This window comes from Uranotaenia lowii, chromosome 3, assembly GCF_029784155.1.
Source record: "Uranotaenia lowii strain MFRU-FL chromosome 3, ASM2978415v1, whole genome shotgun sequence".
Lineage (NCBI taxonomy): Eukaryota > Metazoa > Arthropoda > Insecta > Diptera > Culicidae > Uranotaenia > Uranotaenia lowii.
In genome coordinates, this window is record NC_073693.1 from 230,053,695 (window position 1) to 230,073,686 (window position 19,992).

Genomic DNA, 19,992 nt, shown 5'->3' on the forward strand with positions numbered 1-19,992 from the left:
GATCAGACTCTAGACTAAAATTTCATTTTATTAACATGAAACTATTGAAGATTCTAAATTGAGCACCAGAATAAAAGTAAAGTTTTTTTTAATACTCTTATCACCAACTAAAATTCTCTGATTTAGAAAAATTACCGGATAGATATTTTAAATTATTTTCATTTGATTGTGATTCATCGAGAAATTTTTGCCTTATAACAATTGGGAGGCTTCATGAACATTTGAAACATAGAAAACAAAATTCAAAAAAATGAAAAATATTATTAAATCCAAATAACATGGAGATTCTGATATAAGAGTTTAAGAATGAAAAACTTTAAATCAGTTTATATTCAGAAACCTAACTCAAATCCAAATCATAATTTCAAATCAAGTTTTGAAAACGAAAACAATAAAATAAGATTCAAAGAAACAATCAGAGCCAAGGCAGGAATTGCAACAAATATGTTATTTAATTTAATATCTTTGAAACACGAAGAAAAAAACGTTTTTATGAGAGTTTTGTTCATATGATCCTTATCAGATAATAAAAAAATTGTTATCAAAATTTTAATCTAAATGTGACAAAAGTTTCATTGAATGCCTTCAAAGCCAAAGTGGTATGAGTGCAAAAACGATTGATTGAAAAAAAAATCAGAATAGAGATTAAATGTTTAAAACACAGAACCAGTTATCATTGAAAAAAGTCAGATTACGAATCCAAATAAGTTCAGTATCTTTAAAAAAGATCCTGAGTTTTCAAAATTCAGAAAAACCATGAAACTTAACTTCAGTAACTGAAGAAACAACACAAGACTTGAAAATCTCAATAAATTGAATCCGGAAAATGTTAGATTAAAAACATAGAAATATTCATGTTAAGAGAATCACTCAATGATATCAGCAACTCAACTATGAGATCTATTTTATGATAAAAAATTATTCGAGAATGATCATTTGGAAAATGATATGCTGAATTCGGGATATTTACTTCTGCAGAGGATAAAACTTTGGAAAAATCAGTTGGAAATGTTTCAATTCGAATATCAAGTCAAAGACATAAATTGGAATGAAAATTCAATAAAGAAATTCAGAACTGTCAAATGGTCCAATATAAGCAACTATAGTTTTAAACTCTTTTCATTTTCAAAAAAAGGGAGGGAAAAGGGGGGGGGAATTTAAAAACCATCGGAAATTTCAATAATAATGATTGGAAGGTGAAAAAATATAATTAAATTTGGTATTACCCCGGATATTTCCCGGGTAAAATTCTGAAAAATCATAAGAATTTTAATTTATAAATGTTTATTAAATTCCTGGCAAAAAATGTGTAAGTTTAATTCAAGAAACTATAAGCACCAATGACTAGTCAAAATGTTATTCCACAATAGCTTAAGAGCTTTTCTGTTCTCTCTTAGCACTGTGAATCAGTTTTGGCGAAATTAGCTGCAATTTTAATGCAGAAACCATTACTAAACGAAAGTTAACGTTTTAAAAACAATAGTATTGTGCAAGATGTTTGTTTGTAATATAAATGAAGAGATGTTCTTCATTATTCTACGTGTTCTGTACTGAATTTCCTGAGTGACATGTTTCGATAAAAAAAAAATTGTGGTGATTTTCTTCATAATTTTTTCTCGGAAAATGACATAATTCGGTTCACATTAGTTTCACCCAGATTTTGAGTTGAAAGTTTTGAATAAAAACCAAGATTTTGATGTTTTCAGCCCGCAAAATGCGGCCCCCTGCATACTGTAGGCGGCCCCTAATTAATTAACATAAAAACTATTCCGGATAGTATTTCACGGGGCCCCTTTAGTTGATATATTTCAAGTTTTCATTCCGATTTTTTTTCTTTTGATTTCTTTAAATAGATTTGTAGAAATTGAAGTAGTATGATTAAAGTAATGTTAAATCTTTTTACCGATCAGGGCCCGAGGAAATTGTCCTATTGACCCCCCCCCCCCTTGATCCTGCCTTACTTTTAATGCAACTAAAAATAAACCTATGAATGTTTTTATCGAGAATTTCGGAGACTTAGATATCAATGAATTAATACAAATAAACAGAGCCTAGCATTTTAGTACGGTGTCATAAATGAAGGATTAGAATTCATACTTTCGATACTTTAATTGATTATTCGTATCTAACAAATCTGGAAAATTGTAGGGGGAAGGCCAGTCAATTTGGGGTAATTTTTGAATTTCTCAAACCCTGGGGTATTGAAAGCTTCGTTTTAATCCAAAACTCATCCATGATTTTTGCAGAATTTTTAAGTAACGTTAACATGAGTAAATTTGCACTTTTAGGTTTGTATGGGAAAATTGAATATTTTGTACTGAAAAATAAACATCATTTTCACAACCATTATCTTGCCATATTCAGTTTTAGGACCAAATTTGTTTTATTTTATCTTTATTTCTTCATGGTTTACAATTCCATTGTAACCATATTTTAAACTAAAATACATTTTCATTACGCATTCTGCTTGAGATGAAGTCACTTATCAAAATGGTACCTAAAGATATCACCAGAGGTCGGCATTAAAACGCTATTCGCTAGTTAGTCCGCTACATTTTTGTTTTAATATTTATTTTATAACTTTATTTCTGGAGAGCTTACGGCTCCAAAAACTCCATCACTTTATAGAAAATAACATTTATCAGCATTCCTGCTTGAATAATTGCACCTAATAGAGTTTGTTTATCATTTTTTAAACTGAAATTCCGTAAGAAAATAAATTTGTCAACAAAAAAGTAGCGGACTAATTAGCGATTAGCGATTTAACGCCAGACACTTTAAAAAAGCATGTATCAGCATTCTTCCTGGACTGATTACTCTATCTGCTGGTACAAAAGTTTGGTGACAAAATTAAGGGGGGGGTAGGGTCTAACATTTTCAAAAAAAAGATTTTTTTATTTTTTTATTTTCTTATTGTAAAACATTTCAAGAATTTTGTGTCAAATTTTCAAGTCAATTGAAGCAAAACTGTAGAAGTTATAGGCCTTTATCTCCTCCTATCTAATACTGCAAGAAAGCAAGAGCAGAAACTTCAAACGCGTTTTTCTCGAAAGCACATTTTTAAAGTCCGTGGACATCGTCATTTGAAAACTACTTATCCGATTCTTTTCAAATTTGGAACATATTTTCTACATATAAAATACCAGACCCCAACGTTTTTCTTTTTTGATTTTTTTACTTTGGAGAGATTTTACAGGTGAAAAATGGCGGATTTTTAAGTGAAAAATCGTAGTTTTTACTTCAAACAGCCACAAAAATTTCATAAAAATATTTTTAAGTTAAATAAAAACGTTGGGGTCTAGAAAAACATCTATTAAAAATATTTTGCTCTGATTTTTTTACTTCAGATGATTCTGTGCTCAGATACAGTGTCCACCGCAAATCCTGTTTTCTAAAAGGCATCCTCGAAAATGCTCCGTCACCGGCTCATTTTTCAATATTTTTCTACGAAAAAATTACTAAATGTTCTTTTAACAATGCTTTGTATAATGCCAAAAATTTGAATACATTTGTTTGAACGATAGCTCCAGAAAAAAATCGTGAAAATGGTGTTTTTTTTATACCCGTTAGACCCTACCCCCCCCCTTAAAGGAAAACGATAGTTATCTAACAAAAACGGAGCAGACAAATCAGCGATTAGCGCTTTAATGCACCTGAGCATACACACTAAGGGATTTTAACTCCGTGTTTTCCATGGAAATTCAAACTTCTAAATTAGAGTTCATATCAATGCAACTCGAATAGCGAATGAATTTTGTATGGAGACGCACGGTGTTCAAACAACAACAAAAATAAACTGTGAACTTACCTCGAATCAATCCCAGAATCGTATCCATTCATCTCGGGAACAGCGCCACATGGTAGCGAGTAGAAGAACCGCGTTAGCTAAAACACAGAAAAATCTAGTAAAGTGAACTGTGAACCGAGAAACTCGAGTCGAGCACTCACCTGTTGCTTGAACTGGGCCGTCGTCAGTGTGTAGAGCACTGGATTGAGAGCCGAATTGACCGGAAGTACCAGGACGGCGAGCCACGCGTACAGGGACGGTGAAATTCGTACCCCTAAAGGTGAATTCGGTGAATGTGTGTGATGTGGTTTATGCATAAAATGGGGCGTTAAATTGTTCGGGCAAAGAAAGAGAGAAAATATTTGGACATCCATTAGAGTAAATTTAATCCGATTTTCCTAGAACAAAAAAGAAAGCTTCCGGCGACAATCTGAAGGCCCCAAATAAATGTCCGCTTGCCGAGTCAATGTGAATGCAATAGCCGTTGATCAACGGTCAAATGTCTACTTTTTATATCAGCTGCTGGGGGGAGTTTTTTTCATTCATCCCTTTATTCATTCATCCCCGGCCAGTTTGCGTGGCGTGATTAGAATTGAAAAATGGTTTCAATCCGGAAGCGCAGTTGGCATTCGGCTGGTTGAACTGTGAGTTTTAGGTACTGGATTGATCGAACATCGGGGTGCAAAAAAAGTGGTCAATGCTATCAAACAGTAAGGGCAATCGTTACCAATGTATTGGTCTTTTTTTGTACGCGTTAACATTTCGTTACGATTTACGTGACTTGTGATTATTAGCGGTCATTAAGCATTTCGAAAGAGCATGGATGCTGTGAGGGTGGAAAATGAGAAAAAAAGGATTCCAAATTTATGACTTATATGCAAATTGTTGCAAAAATTATGTTGTCTCAAATGAAAAATGTTATGAAGGTTTCTTCAAAGCATTTAGTAGACATTATTAACGAGAACATGAGCAAGAACGCAAGTGGATAGGCTGGCGCGAGTCTGGTGACCCAGGCGTACTGGGTTCGATTCCCGGTATCGGCAAGAAAAACTTTTGGGTTCGAATCCCAAAAGTTGCCGTCAGGTAAGATGTGTTTCATTGTACAAATAATTAGATATTTCAGAGGGAATGCATCTGGGGTTAATCTGAAGAGACTATTTCAAGCGGAGTGGATTGCCAACCATTGTAGGTCTCTGAAGGTTGGATGCCTTCCCTCGACGAACCATCGGCCGTGAAAGCCTGAGAAGCAATTCGAAGGCCAAGCAACACAGACATAGGCTGGACCTTGCTACCGATGGGGGAACCATACATACATACATACATTCATACATACATTATTAACGAGAACATGAGCAAAATATTTTGTGCATTGGATTCACACTTCAGATTGTCAAATGGTCATGTCATCTTGAAAAAAAAAAACATTATTTTCTCAAGACTATGAACAATGATGAATGAAAATTGATATTTTAATGATTCCGTGGTTTTGATCAAATTTGATCGAGTATTGCCCGGATTTTGGGTTAACAATTTTGGAATCATATGCCAGCGCCGATGTGGTCTAGTGGATAGGCTGGCGCGAGTCTGGTTTTAGTATGCCAGGCGTACTGGGTTCGATTCCCGGTATCGGCAAGAAAACTTTTGGGTTCGAATCCCATGGGTTGCCGACAGGTAAGATGTGTTTCCTCATATAACTGACTATATAATAAGAATGTTCAATCAGTTGCCAGCTGGCCAGGTATATACACGGATGCCGGAATACCTGTAAGTAAACTAGCCCACCTGATTGACTCGTTCTTCCAAAATAAACATACATCAACACAATTCACTCACTCCATAACAGTTCACACGAAGCCATGGGGTCCGGGTATGATGAACGCGGTGCATTGGAGATTTGTCGAACTTAATCATCTAAAAGAATGCATGTGGGCACATACTTTGGCAGAAACTGCGGTGAATCCGTGCACCCATGGTGGATAACCAACATACATACATAAAATTTTGGAATCATATGCCTGGATTTTGGCAGGTTTTAAGATAAAATTTCCCCGATTTGCTCGGTCTGGAAAAGTCTGGGAAAAATTCTGGCAACCTATAGGTAATTTGAAAGGTTACATTTGAATAACTTATTAATTCCACATTTTTTTTCAATTTCACCTTATTGTGTGTGTCAAATTTTTGATAGCCGGTAATCACTTTAGAAGGTGATTTGAAAATAAACAAATCTTAAACAAGTTAAAGTTATTTTAAAATGTGTTTTTACAATTTAAAAAAAATTATGTATCAGGAACTTCTCAAGAAACCTTATGCGCTTATAAATGTTCGATGAATAAAAGATGTAAATCTCGATTTTAATACCACAAAATTTTTTAAAGAACACAATGATTTCGTAATGGAAATTCTACTTTTGTGTGCGAAAAAATAAACTTTTAAAAAGCACTCATAAATACATTTGGCAAATCCAGAAAGTCTCATCATATGCTAGCTTTTCATTTAACTTGGACGGAATGGTATTTTTTCTACAAAGTTTCTATGATGAAAACTTCTGATTTTTCAAAATATCTTTGAAGCGATCTTTGTAGCGCAATAAATTTGTCCTTTAACTTTCGTTATACAAATTGAAAAACAATTGCAAGTGCGGAAAAATTTATTGTGCTCTAAAACCTTTCAAAATTGCTAACTTTGTTCAATTATAAAACTACAAAGCTAACAAAAGGATACTGTAAACTTTATATTTTTATGACGGTAAATCTACCTGATTCTAATGCAACCAAAAAATAAACCAAACTCACCTGAACTAGGAAGATACAGATGTTTAAAAGCAGATATTTTTTTTATTATTTTTTCCATTATATCTCGTTTAAATCTGATTATTTTTGTTAAGGGTGTTATGCAAAACTATTTCGTTTCAAGTGACTCAAAGATCTTTCAAACATTCTATGCATGTTAAAGCTCTGCCTGGATAGATATTGTTGAAAAACTCAAAAATTTATAAAAAACAATTTTTTTAAATGTTAGCTTCTACGATGTTGACGTATTTTACAAAATTGCTACATTTTCCCTATCTGTAAATTTGTTTAAGGCATAAATGCTCTAAAATGACAAAAAAAAGTTTTCTGTATCTAATTGCTAGGTGATTCAATCATTTTAAACAAAAGCTCATTTTAAAGTAGGTATATTTATTGTAGGTACAATGTCACGAAAATGTTTTGAAAATCCAGAAAAGCTTTCTCTAGCGTGAACTTCAGCAAAACTTTGCTACAAATTTTCTGGATATGATAAAAATTGACCGGAAAATCCATGTTGAGACTTTTATTGGTTTAAACCCTGGAGAGTTTTGCCATCTATTTACGACTTAAAACTGTAAAAGGTGTGGATTTCTGAAAAAAAAAATATATATTTTTTTAAATTAAAACTTATTTTTTTCTGATTGAAATTGAACCCCAGATCGATTGTTTCATCATTTCACGTAATTTTAATGAAGAAATTAAATAGATAGATAAAGTTATAAGGTACACCGGGGTAAGTGTGGACGGGTTTTCGTATAACTCAACTTTAAAAAATCATTAAAAAATCAGCAGTGGAGCAATTTTGATAAATTGAAGTTCAATGTGATGCAGAACATGTTGTTTACAAAAGCTGAAGAGATGAGCTCGATAGAAGCAAAGCGAAAAAAGTTATCACGTAAATCGTTATGGACGGCTGGTGTCTTCACTTACCCCGCTTTATGGGGTAAGTGTGGACGGTAGATTTTCCCTTTGATTTCTCAGGAAATTTTCAAAAAATTTGTGTTTTTTTGGTTGAATACGTTACTTTATTGCTCGAACCGTCCAAAATTTTGAAAAAAAGTCCATGATACTATAATTATAGTGTGTAATTTATGTTAGAACACACGAGATCCGATTTTATCAAAAACTCAGAACAAATAAGTACTTTACTCAAATTTTCATGATCCGAATGCTAAATATCGTTGAATAATACAACTCATAAAGGATGAAGGACAGAAAATTGAAAAAATGTGTAAACATCAAGTCTTTTTAAAGCCGTCCACACTTACCCCAGGTAGGGGTTGAAGACAAAATTTTTGTTTTTTGTAAATAAACTCTTTTTTCTTAATTTTTAACCGCCGTTTCTTTTCCTAACTGGTTGTTTGGAATGTAAGGATTGTTTCAATGTAGAGTTTTTCATCGAGAGCCAGCTAGTTTAGGAGAAATTTGCAATTGAAAAAGATGCACATCAACTCGACATCGTAGTTGAAAATAGAAAATTCCGAAAAAGTCGCTGTAAACATCCGTTATTGTCTGAATCGTATCTTTTTCACAGTTATTGGATAGATTACAAGTAAATTGAACATTCTGCATCAAAATTTTGAAAAAAATAGTGCATAGTATTGTTTTTATAGCCATCGTCCACACTTACCCCGGTGTACCTTATAGCTCTAATGTCAAATTCCTTGGTACTAGAGTGAGGTCTCTTATAACCCCCTTTAAACCATTCGGAATAGTAGAAAACTACTAAAATGCAATATTTTATTCAAATAGTGCGTAGAAGCATTATTATTCGCTTCAACATAGTAAATTTCCAGAAATAATCTTGTTTTTGAAGGTGGTTCTATAAAATTTTTTCATATTTTTGGTCCTCAACACCAATAACTTCATCCAATAAAAAGTAAACTTATGCTTCATTTATTCGTTGAAGAATTTTTTAAACAAATTATAGAAGAAAATTTAGATGGTTTTCAATCAATCATAATTAAATAAGCAAAACAAATAGTGGTAGGTACTATTCTTTATTTGCTCACTGTATATAGCCGTTATTGATAGTGATAGTGATTTATCTAAAATTGTTCATTTTGTAGAGAAATGAATCCAACTGTGTTAATTGAAATTTCAGGGACTAGACAAGGTGAAAATTAATGTTGAAAAACATGCGAAAAAATTCGCTTTGTCTCCCGGTAGGACTTGAACCCACATTTTGCGCTTCTCAATTCCCTTCATTCCGATAGACATCGAAACTCGACCAGTATAACTTTCATACGCCAGGTTGTCTCCTGTAGTATAATGTAAATACATGGGCCCCTAGAGGCGCAAGATGTGGGTTCAAGTCCTACCGGGAGACAAGGCGTATTTTTTCGCATATTTTTCAACATTAATTTTCATCTTGTCTAGTCCCTGAAATTTCAACTAACACAATTGGATTCATTTCTCTACAAAAAAAAAGTTTCGCTGACTGAATGTTTGAGTCAAGACCCATCTCTGGGTCACAGTTTAAAAAATTGTACATTTTTTTCAAGAAGATTTTTGTGGGTAATTGAAACTAAAAGTTTCGATGGAATTTTGAAATTTGTAGCAATAACAACGGTCCCCTAAAAACTAGGTATAAAAAAAAATTTAAAAAAATATCGCGTTTCCAAAATATTTCGATATTATTTTGTATTCTTGAAAAAAACCCTATGCATTATAAGGTTACATTGGGTATTGAAATTACTGAAATTTGGAAGAATTTTAGTAAGATTTTTTATGAACGTTGTTTAAATTAAAAGTGTCTGGGGCAGGGCAAAGTGGAAAAAAATTAGAAAAAAATACTATATGTAGTTGCTTAAATTTAACCTTTTGAAATTACTGAGTTGCTCTTTTGAGTTTCAATTCCAATTTAAGTCCTAGAATACAAATTTGAATTGAAACTTTTCAAACTTGATTCTGAAGTATTTCTTTTTAAAATATATCCTCTGCTTCAGCATTTCAATAAATATCCTGAATTAATTTAATAGTTGACTACTTTAAAATTATTTTCATCATAAAATGATGAACGATCATCGTGAACAATGATCATTTCTACACTCAGACAAATCCTTATTACGATATTCATACGAACCGCTTTTAGAAGTGAAAATTTATTGTTCATAAGAGTCTTATGAAATTCTTTCAATTTTCATAGGAATATCTTATGAAAGAAAGAAAAAACGGCATTGTGAAAAAAATGAACATATCATTCATTGCATCAATTTTCCATCGTCTAACGGTACAAAGCACTTGCCAGTTAAAAGTAATAAGTTTTTCTCAATAGTGAAATGTTATTTTCATCTCCTGAACGGCAAGCTTGATTTGATCAACATTTTATATATTATTAATCCAAAACATATTTTTGTTTACTTTTCAGCAAGCTGATCGGAATTGAGAATTGATTTCAAATCTCATATATTTCTTGAGTTTCATAGTTTTTCTGAGTTTTGAGAACTTTAAATCTTTGTCAAAGGATTTCTTTTCTGATTTTTTAATGAATGATTTTGTGTTTTGAACATTTTATCTTAAGCTTGTCAGATTGCCCGGTTTTATCCGGGTTTGCCCGGATATTTGATGCAAAATTTTGAGAAAGTCCGGTCCGGCCCGGTTGCCCGGATATCGTGGAAAAAGTCCGGATATTGCCCGGATTTTTTCACAATTTTCACAAAGAAACCAAAAAAAATCAAAGTTTTTGAGTAAGTTCCAGCAAAATCGATTAACGGTATGGAAATTTTCAACGGTTGTTTCAAACAACTTCGCTCATTTACTTCTATAAACCTTCAAATATTTAAGTGTTTCAAAAAGTTGTTGGAAGTCTGCAATTACATTAATAAAATATTAATTTAATTTTTTTGCTTTTTTTCTTTGCTTTTATATATAATAACACCTCAATTTTGCCCGGTTTTTGGATTTGAAAAATTGAAATCCATGCCCGGATTTTGCCAGACTTTTTTGAAAAAATGCCCGGAATTGCTAGGCCCGGATGGGAGTGGAAAAAATTCTGGCAACCTTATTTTATCTCCAGGCAGAATTTTTATATTCATATGTAGTTTTTATCATATTTAGAAATACTATTTCACAATGTTTCAGATTTGATAAGAATTTATTCTTTACTAGCTGATCCCATACGAACTCCGTTTCGCTTTCAATTCGGTATATGTCATGAACAGTTTGTATGAAGGTCAATTTCCAAGCATTTTCCAGATTCATTGTTGGGTAATAATTGCAAAAATATTGGACGATCACTTCGTCTGTCGTCTGCTACTAAATTTGCTGATTTGAATCAAAAACCACGTGTATAAATTTCGACTAAATCATTGCATAACAACGCATTATTGCTAAAAAGCTTACCCTTTTATTAGGGGGCTCTTATATAATCTTTGATATCTGAGATCGATTGCCTTTCCCTCAAAACAACCGTGGGCAAATTTTCAAAGCAATCCATTGTATAATAACGTCAATATAGCTAAAAATAGTGAAATATTAATTCATATGGATGACCCCTGGCAAAGCATTTGACATCTGGAATCGATTGCCCGTCCCTGAAAACTACCGTGTGCAAATTTTCATCCCAATCCGATGTATAATAACGACGATATTGCAAAAATATTCAAAGATTTGTATGGACGACCCCCTTTGTCGGCCCCTTAAACTGAATTGAATACCTGAAATCCATTGCTCATCCCTCAAAACTCTCATGTACCAATTTTCGTCTGAATCCGATGTATAATAACGACAATATCGCATCAACAGTGAATAGTTATCATGGACGACCCCTTTGGCCGACCCCTGATTTTAGTTTGGATAAGTGAAATCAGTTGTTTGTCCCTAATAACTCCAATGTGCAAATTTTCATCCCAATCCGATGTATAAAAACAACAATATCACTAAGATTCTGAAAATTTAATATGGACGACCCCTTTTGCCGGACCCTTACACTATATTTAATACCTCAAATTGATTGCACGTCACTTAAAACTATCGTGTACCAATTTTCATCTAAATCCGATGTATATTAACGTCAATATCGCAAAAAAAGCAAACAGTTAATATGGACGACCCCTTTGGCTGACCCCTCACACAAAGTTTGACACCTGAAATCAATTGCTCGTCTTTTAAAACACTCATGTGCCAATTTTCAACACGATCCGACGAAAAGTAACGTCAATATCGTGAAAACAATATTTGTCTTGTATGGACGACCCCCTTCAGAAGGGGTCATCCAAAAATCTGAAAACATTTTTCATCCTTCCTGGTCCTAATGAGTATCCATGCCAAATTTCAGCTCTCTAGCTCTCAAGACGGCTGAGTCTATAGAGGACAAACAAACAAACAAACAAACAAACATACAGAAATTGCTTTTTATATATATAGATTTGAAATTTTAATCCACATTGAACACATTTCATGAAAAAGGTTTATTTCGTGTTTTTAAGTTATGAAATTAAAAAAAAAAACATTTGAATGAATTATTAAAAAATATGCAATTGCTGCTTGGGCTCTGTTTGCAACTTTTATTTATTTATTTATTTATTTTTATTTGACCCATTTCAGCTGACTACCCACCATTCCCCTAGTTTTATATTTTTCTTTATTTACAAAAATAATCACACCATTTTAAAAGTAATTTTTATACATCATTTTTAATAAAATACTAATTTTGTTATGTTCTTTGTTGAGAAAATAAGCATCGAAAATGTGAAACTTTCAGAACAAAGAATTTATAAAGTGGCGCGATGTGACTTCACTGTGGCTTCAATCGCATATCAATTACTGTTATCAAGTAGTTATCAATTATCAATAAAAAATACTATCACAATCGTAATGTGGCGCTCGAATCTTGATTTTAATTAGAGAGAGAATTTTGATGCTGATAAAAAAAAAAGATTTTAAATTGGGAATCTTACTCTTGAACTCTTATGTTTATATCCTCATGAAATTTGAATGTAATTCTTTTTTATAGCTTTTTTAAATTTTGGTTTCTAAATCTGGAATCAAATGTTACTTGCTTATTTTGATTTAGCTCATATTTACCAAGAAACCAACGATAAAATTAAAAACGTTTTCATGACTATTTAAAAAAATTCAAAACCAGGGAAATTAATTTGGTGATGGATTTATTATATAAAATTCGAAATGATAATCGGAATTTACATTTCCGATTACTGGATTAAAACTTCCGCAATATTTGCAAGTGCACAGAATTTTTTTTTTAATATTACGTGTCACTGAAACTGCAACCTTTAAAATAAATCAATCTCTAATTAACAAAACCTGTAATTTTAAATTGTTTACCTTGAAAGTTAACGAAGATTCATTTATTATTACAGCAAATGTCCTGTAAAAAAGTTGTATACTGAAAATTAAATGTCACGTTATTTGTTTTTCGACCTGTAAAATTACGGTAAATGTCCTGCTCCTTTTAGTTACAGGACATTTGCGTAATTTTACAGGATATAATTTTTGCTGTGTGTTGTTTTTATAATATTTTCTTATGAAGATACCAAAAACTGCCTTCTGCACAAAAATGGGTAATCGAAGGCAATTTCAATTTTTTTAAATATTTAAAATATTTTGTATATTCTCTGGGATGGAATATTTAAAAAAAATCAATTTTTAGCACTCCCCTTCCCCTCCCCCCAAATTGCCTCGGCCCATCCAATGGCCTAACCAGCCCTGGTCTGGGGTCAAAATAGTTTTTTATTGATCCGAATTAACGTCTCAATTTTCGTTCATAGTTTAACGCTGCCTTGGATAACTATATTAATATTTTCTTCAAATGGGACAAGGGAAAACAAACATCATCCATCTCTGCAAAAATGATTTTTTTTGTAATTAAAATCCTCAAATCATAACTCGTGCACCTCAATCTCATTCAAAAAATCTCACGCGTTTATAGATCGTTATATTTTAAATATATATATTTGGCTTTTGAAACAGTACATCTGTGAAAATTTTTCTTTTTGAGCTTCTATAGTTCAAATGTAACGAAAAACCTATTGTTAAAATTCACAGATAAATTCTTATTAAACAAAATAATGTTCCTTTCAGTTCCTCAATGTATAAAAATTCAATTTCAATTTTGTTTTTTCTGAACTTAGATGATTTATTGAAGGTTTATAAGCACGTTCGATGGTGTATTTAAACTAGGAGAAAAAAATTCAACACTTGTATTGTGAATAGCTTTTGAATGAATTAATGGAAATCAATGAAATTTTTAGTGAAGGCTACCTAATAAGGTAATATGTACGTGATCAAAATTGTGACAATTCGTCAAGTGGTTTTTGAGATAGCGTCTTATACTGAAGTTCATTAACAACTTTTTTTGGAAAAATCGAGAAAAATCCAGGAAAGTCTCAATGGGAGACCCGAAAACAGCTGGAAATCAACTATTCGTTCAAAAGTTCATATAGATAATCTTTAAATATGTCCTGAAGGATCCAATAGTAAGCTAAAATTTGAATTAAAATGAAGATGGTTGAAATTCATGAAATGAAGGAATGTGAGAGGTTTTTTCAAGCTAAATCCGAAAACATCGATAGAGAAAGTGATAAAAAAGATTATTTTTTCTGACTGGTTCATCTAGTTGACTAATAAATATGCCTGGCTTCATTTCTACTTACATGTTATGAAATCTGTTCACCAATTAAATAAACAAAATACGGTGGTCAAAACGTGCGCAAAATATTTGGACCGGCAGTGCGGAGATATTGTTAAAAATTTCGTAATGGACAGCAAAACGAACTCTTAGCAGACACCTGGCAGGTTTCTAGCCAAAAACTTTTCGTCTGTATTTTCCAAAGATTATTAATTAGAAAAATTTGACGTCTAGTACTTGATAAGGCTAAAGATATGTGGAAACTTCAAATCACCCAGTTTTTCAATACGATTGACACAATTAATGGATAAATATACAAAGAAAAACTGCCTCCAAATGCGACTGTTTTCAATGAAAAGCACTTCAATAGGTCCCAAAAAGTTTATACTCTGTTTCAGTTGGCTCTGTAATCGTGCCATTACGCAAAAACAATCGGCTAAATTGTAAGAACTTCGACTAAATAAAAATTTTTTTTCAGGAAACAGAAAACCTAATCAAAATCACCCTTGGTTTAAAAAAAAAAAGGTGGTTCATATTTTGTATCTACTAGCTGACCCGGTGTGCATTGCTACACCTTGCAAAAATAAATGTAATTTGTAAAAATTTATTCAAATTTAGTTTTTGTAAGCATTTTTTTAAATCAAACCTCATCATGGTTTAGAACCAACAACTTTAAAGTGAGAGCTGCAGCTGGAGTTCCAAATTGCAATTCAAAGATGGTATATATTATTTACTGAAGCTTCATCTCTAAATTTTTTTTTCAAGATCTGAATTTTGTACTCTGTTTTTAAAGCTTCATAATGACTCAAATAATGTCAATATTTATGGATTTTCCACCTTTTTCCTAAAGTGAGAAGTTATGAACTTCCCTAAAAACATTTATCACATCAATTTTTGAGTTATGCCAACTATCCGTACCCAAAAAAACCCTCTTTTGAAATATGGTCCCTTCTTTGAAAAGTTCTTAATCTTAAACATACATGAGAGCAGTTTTTTGAGTATATTCCTTAAATTCTGTATTATGAGCACTTCCAGCCCTGATTAGCTTTAGATGATGTAATTTTGGAGTCAAAAAAATAAGCTATCGAAATTTGAAATAAAAAAAAACGATAAAAGGATTTTTAATAAACATTTTCAAACAGATTTTTTTCACCATCCTCGCCCTTCGAAGCAGTTCCTTTTTGCGCCAAAATTATCTTAAAAAAATGTTTCGCCATATGATAAGCTCGTGGACATGAAACATTATAGCTTTGAAGTTTTCCCAAACAACACTTATCATGGTATGAAAATTATCGATTTTATACAGTGCAAATTTCTTTTTTTTTATAAATTTATTAAAGCAAAAAATATCAGTTGCATTACTAAATAATATCTCCGCGTTTTTTATTTTTTCTTTGAAAGTCAAATATTCAAAAATGTTGGCAAAAACAAATTTCTAAGTTAACATTTGTCCCGTTCATTGGGGCAAGTGCTAATGCAAAGCATATTGTCAGATGCGTCAGAGTAATGGCTTTAAAATGGATTTTAATACGTATATCTGTTAGTTTATTTTATCAAGTTTCATTGATATATCAGCAGTATTCCAGCAGTATAAATTTATGTTTCTTATTCCACTTTTAATGAATGCTGTTCAAAGCAAATTGACTTTAATTTACAAAAACATTCAAGAATTTTAAATATCCGCTTTAGTTTCATCATTCGGAATACCCATCTGGTCTTTCCAACATATTGAATCATTTTGAAGAGGAATTTCTTAAAAGTTCGACGTTTGCCCTTGCCCCACCGTGTAAGCTGACAGGAGGGAATATTGTTTTGAATACTTTAAAAGTATACTAAAAATTTCTCATAAAAATTTTGCTTCCAATTGAATATCAGTTGTTAAGTCACATTTTTCAAAAAAGAAGTGTATCAAAAGTCTCTTTTATGCAGCCATGTAACACAAAAACACTTTTCAGGTTAAGTACGTACTTGAATTTGGTATGTAAGCGAAAAGTACTTATGTTTTTTCATAATTATTCAAAATAAAAAGCTCCTATTTTCATTTCTAAATTCGTTTCAGTTGTGTATTTGGGCCAAAGTAACAATTTTTAGAAGAAAACATAATTTTTTAATTTTTTGTAACAGAGTAAAGTTGAGCGTTTGAACATGCTCTAGTGTTCCTTGAATGAAAATTCTTTCGGAAAATGAATTCCCTCACTTTTGGTCAAAAAAAATCAGTTTATTTCACTGATACCTTTCACTTATGAACACGTCAGTCCTATCTTAATCAATTTAAAGAAAAGGCTCTTGATCAGTTCATGTGTCGGATCGGATTTTTTGAACTTCTTTTTCAGTTAAGTACATTTTTACATGTTCAACAAAATGTTTCCGATCTACCTCTGTAGAAAACATCCTATTCATATTTCTGTTAGTGTTATCAATATGATTCAAAAATAACCTTGTAGGCAAAATGGGTTATAAAATTGTATGTAAATTCTTTACTTTCAGTATATTTTTTTTTTCAATTGTCCGCAAAGTGTCATACCATTATTTCATTAGCATCAGAACCAAATTTATATTTTTTAGACAACAAATGCTATATGGACAACAAATATGGAAGTATTTTTGCTAATCTTTCAATTGCTTTTGATTTGATTGATAAAATACCAAACCGTGTCACATTTAGGCGTTATTTATTTCCACGTGCTGTGTATTTACAATTAAGCAATAAAAAACATATCTAGGTTGCATATCGCCCCCACGTGCATAAGAAATATAGGTACTTGGTTGAGAAACAGGCGCCTAATTGTTAAATTTTTCCAGCGATCAATGAACAGTATGCTTAGGTTACTATCCACTTGCGACGACGTTTGCTTGACCATAGAGACGAAAAAACAACCCCCCCTAAGAAAAGAAAAATCTCTAAAAATGGATGCCGTGACTTTTCAATTTCAGATTTTGGCAAAAATAATGTTTATGTTTTATTCGATCGGCAAAGTGTCAATCTGGATCACATCTAGGCGTCATTCATAACCATGTGCTGTACAAATGAGCTAGGACTCAAGTAGAAAAAAATCACATCAAGACTTCATATCGCCACCCCCTTGCATTGAAAACATGCTTGGTGAGAAATACGCGCCAAAATATTCACGCCACTGATCAGTAGGCTATGCCATGGTTACTATACTCTCGCGACGTTGGCTCACGACGTTGGCTCGCGACGCCTCGACCATTTTTTTGTAAATTCTTTATTTGAAACGGCTCATATCTTTAGGCTTTAAGGAGCCAAACTCGATTTGTTTGATTACAATTGTGTGCTTATATCTAGTTCACTTTTAAAGAAAAAAAGAAGATAGATAGGGAAATATGAAAATAAGAAGAAATTATAGACGAAGATCAATAGCTTTCAGGAAAAGATATATTTCGAACATGTAGTCCAAGTCCATCACACCCAGCACATCTCTCACTGGAACATAGGGTGGTTTTCGTCGGGCCCGAAGGGAGTCTATCAAATTCGTTCTAGCGACAAGATGGACCTCGCACGACCAAACAATATGCTCGATGTCGTGGTAACCTTTGGCCGCAACTACACAAATTGCTGCTAGCAATATTCAAACGATAGAGTACCGCGTCTAAGGGAATAATGAATTGGACATGAGACGGGAAAATAAACGAATAAAATCTCGACTCAGGTCCAATCTATTAAACCATGGTTTAAGGCTTACCCTTGGGATAATCGAGTGCAGCCACCGACCCTTGTCATCCTCGTACCATTTGCGCTGCCAGTTGACAAGAGAGTTCTTCGAACTAAAAAGTAAAATTCGTTGAAGGCAATTTCACGCTGGTACGTGTCGCCTTCCATCGCCCCCACCTTTGCCAGAGAGTCTGCCTTCTCATTACCCTCTATCGAGCAATGAGAGGGAACCCAAACAAAGGTGATAATAAAGCGACGTTTTGATAAAGCACTCAAACTATCCCGTTTCTTCTCGAAGAAGTATGGCGAGTGCTTTCCCGGTTTTATTGAGTGAATTGCTTGAACAGAACTCAGACTATCCGTTACAATAAAGTAGTGCCCAACTGGCCTTGAAGCTATACTGTCCAAAGCACAATGAATAGCTGCTAACTCTGCTATATACACAGAGCATGGTGACTCGAGGCTGTAAGAGGCGCTAGATATTTCGTTGAACACTCCAAATCCTGTTGATTCCTCTATAAGTGATCCATCAGTAAAGTACATTTTATCAGCATCGACGTGTCTATATTTAGCTTCGAAAATTCTTGGAATCAGAAGGGAGCGATGTGGGACCGGGATTCCACAAATTTCCTGCTGCATAGACAAATCAAACTGGACAGAAGAATGATCGTAGTCTGGGGCTACAAACACGAGTTGGAGAGAATGAAGAAGGGTTTACCTGCATTGACATGAGGACATGGTATATAGACATAAACCTGGTTTGAAAATTTTGCTCAAGTAACCTTTCAAAATTAACGATCACCAATGGGTTCATGACCTCACACCCTGATGAGGAACCGAAGTGATAGTAGATTGAATCGATCTTTCAAAGGGGAGTATTCCTGCCAAAACTTCAAGACTCATGTTGTGCGTTGAGGGCATACAGCCCAAGGCGATGCGAAGACAACGGTATTGGATACGCTCGAGTTTGAGGAGGTGAGTTTTGGCAGCTGACTGGAAACAGAAGCTACCATATTCCATCACTGAGAGAATAGTTGTTCGATACAATTTTAAAAGATCTTCTGGATGGGCTCCCCACCAGGTGCCAGTGATTGATCGGAGAAAATTCATTCTTTGTTGGCATTTTCCTTTCAGATACTCAATGTGGGCTCTCCAAGTACACTTGGAATCAAACCAAACCCCAAGATACTTAAAACACCTCGATTGAGTGATCGTTCGGCCTAGAAGTTGAAGCTTAGGTTGAGCAGGTCTACGTTTCTTAGAGAAAACAACCATCTCCGTTTTCTGAGGAGAAAACTCAATCCCAAGCCCCAAAGCCCAGGAAAACAATCTGTCTAAAGTATCTTGTAAAGGTCTGAGCAGATGAGACTCAGTAGAACCTGTGACAGACACCACGCCGTTCATCTGCAAGTTGTCTTAGAGTGCAGCCTTCAGAGAGACAACTGTTCGATGTCATTTACGTAAAAGTTGTACAAAAGTGGACTCAAACATGAACCATGTGGGAGGCCCATGTAAGAGGTCCTTTTAATTGCAATATCTCCCTGAGCAAAGTTCAGATGTTTCTCACAAAGCAAGCTGTATAAGATGTTGTTCAATAGAGGAGGCAGACCCCGGGAGTGCAATTTGTCTGACAACACCTCTATTGAAATTGCTTCAAAAGCTCCCTTTATGTCTAGAAACACTGAAGCCATTTGCTCACGTTTTGCGTACGCCATTTGTATCTCTGAAGACAGCAAAGCAAGACAATCGTTTGTCCCTTTGCCCCTTCGAAACCCAAATTGAGTATCTGAAAGGAGACCATTTGCTTCTACCCCATTTATCCAAACGAAACAAAATCATTTTCTCCTTCAATTTTCGTATACAAGACAACATCGCTACAGGACGGCACGAATTCGCATCGGACGCTGGTTTTCCGGGCTTTTGGATAGCGATAACTTTCACTTGTCTCCACTCTTGGGGAACAATGTTATTCTTCAAGAATTGATTAAATAAATTTAACAAGCGAAATTTTGCGGCGTCCGGAAGGTTTTTCAACAAGTTAAATTTGATTTTATCAGTTCCCGGAGCTGAATTGTTGCAAGAGAGGAGAGCAAGTGAAAATTCGACCATCGAGAAGCTGGAATCCAGACCACACCTATCAGGAGGCACGTTA

General features: G+C 33.6%; 1 protein-coding gene across 1 annotated transcript in view; it reads right to left on the minus strand.

The window, feature by feature from the left end:
• The window catches only part of LOC129758808 (relaxin receptor 2), a 448,038-nt gene that overhangs the window by 17,145 nt on the left and 410,901 nt on the right, over positions 1-19,992 (minus strand). The window contains exons 16-17 of the mRNA XM_055756440.1: positions 3,949-4,061; positions 3,809-3,885 (exon numbers count right to left, since the gene is read on the minus strand). Coding sequence (XP_055612415.1) covers positions 3,809-3,885; positions 3,949-4,061 — 190 coding nt within the window. The remainder of the gene's footprint in view (positions 1-3,808; positions 3,886-3,948; positions 4,062-19,992) is intronic.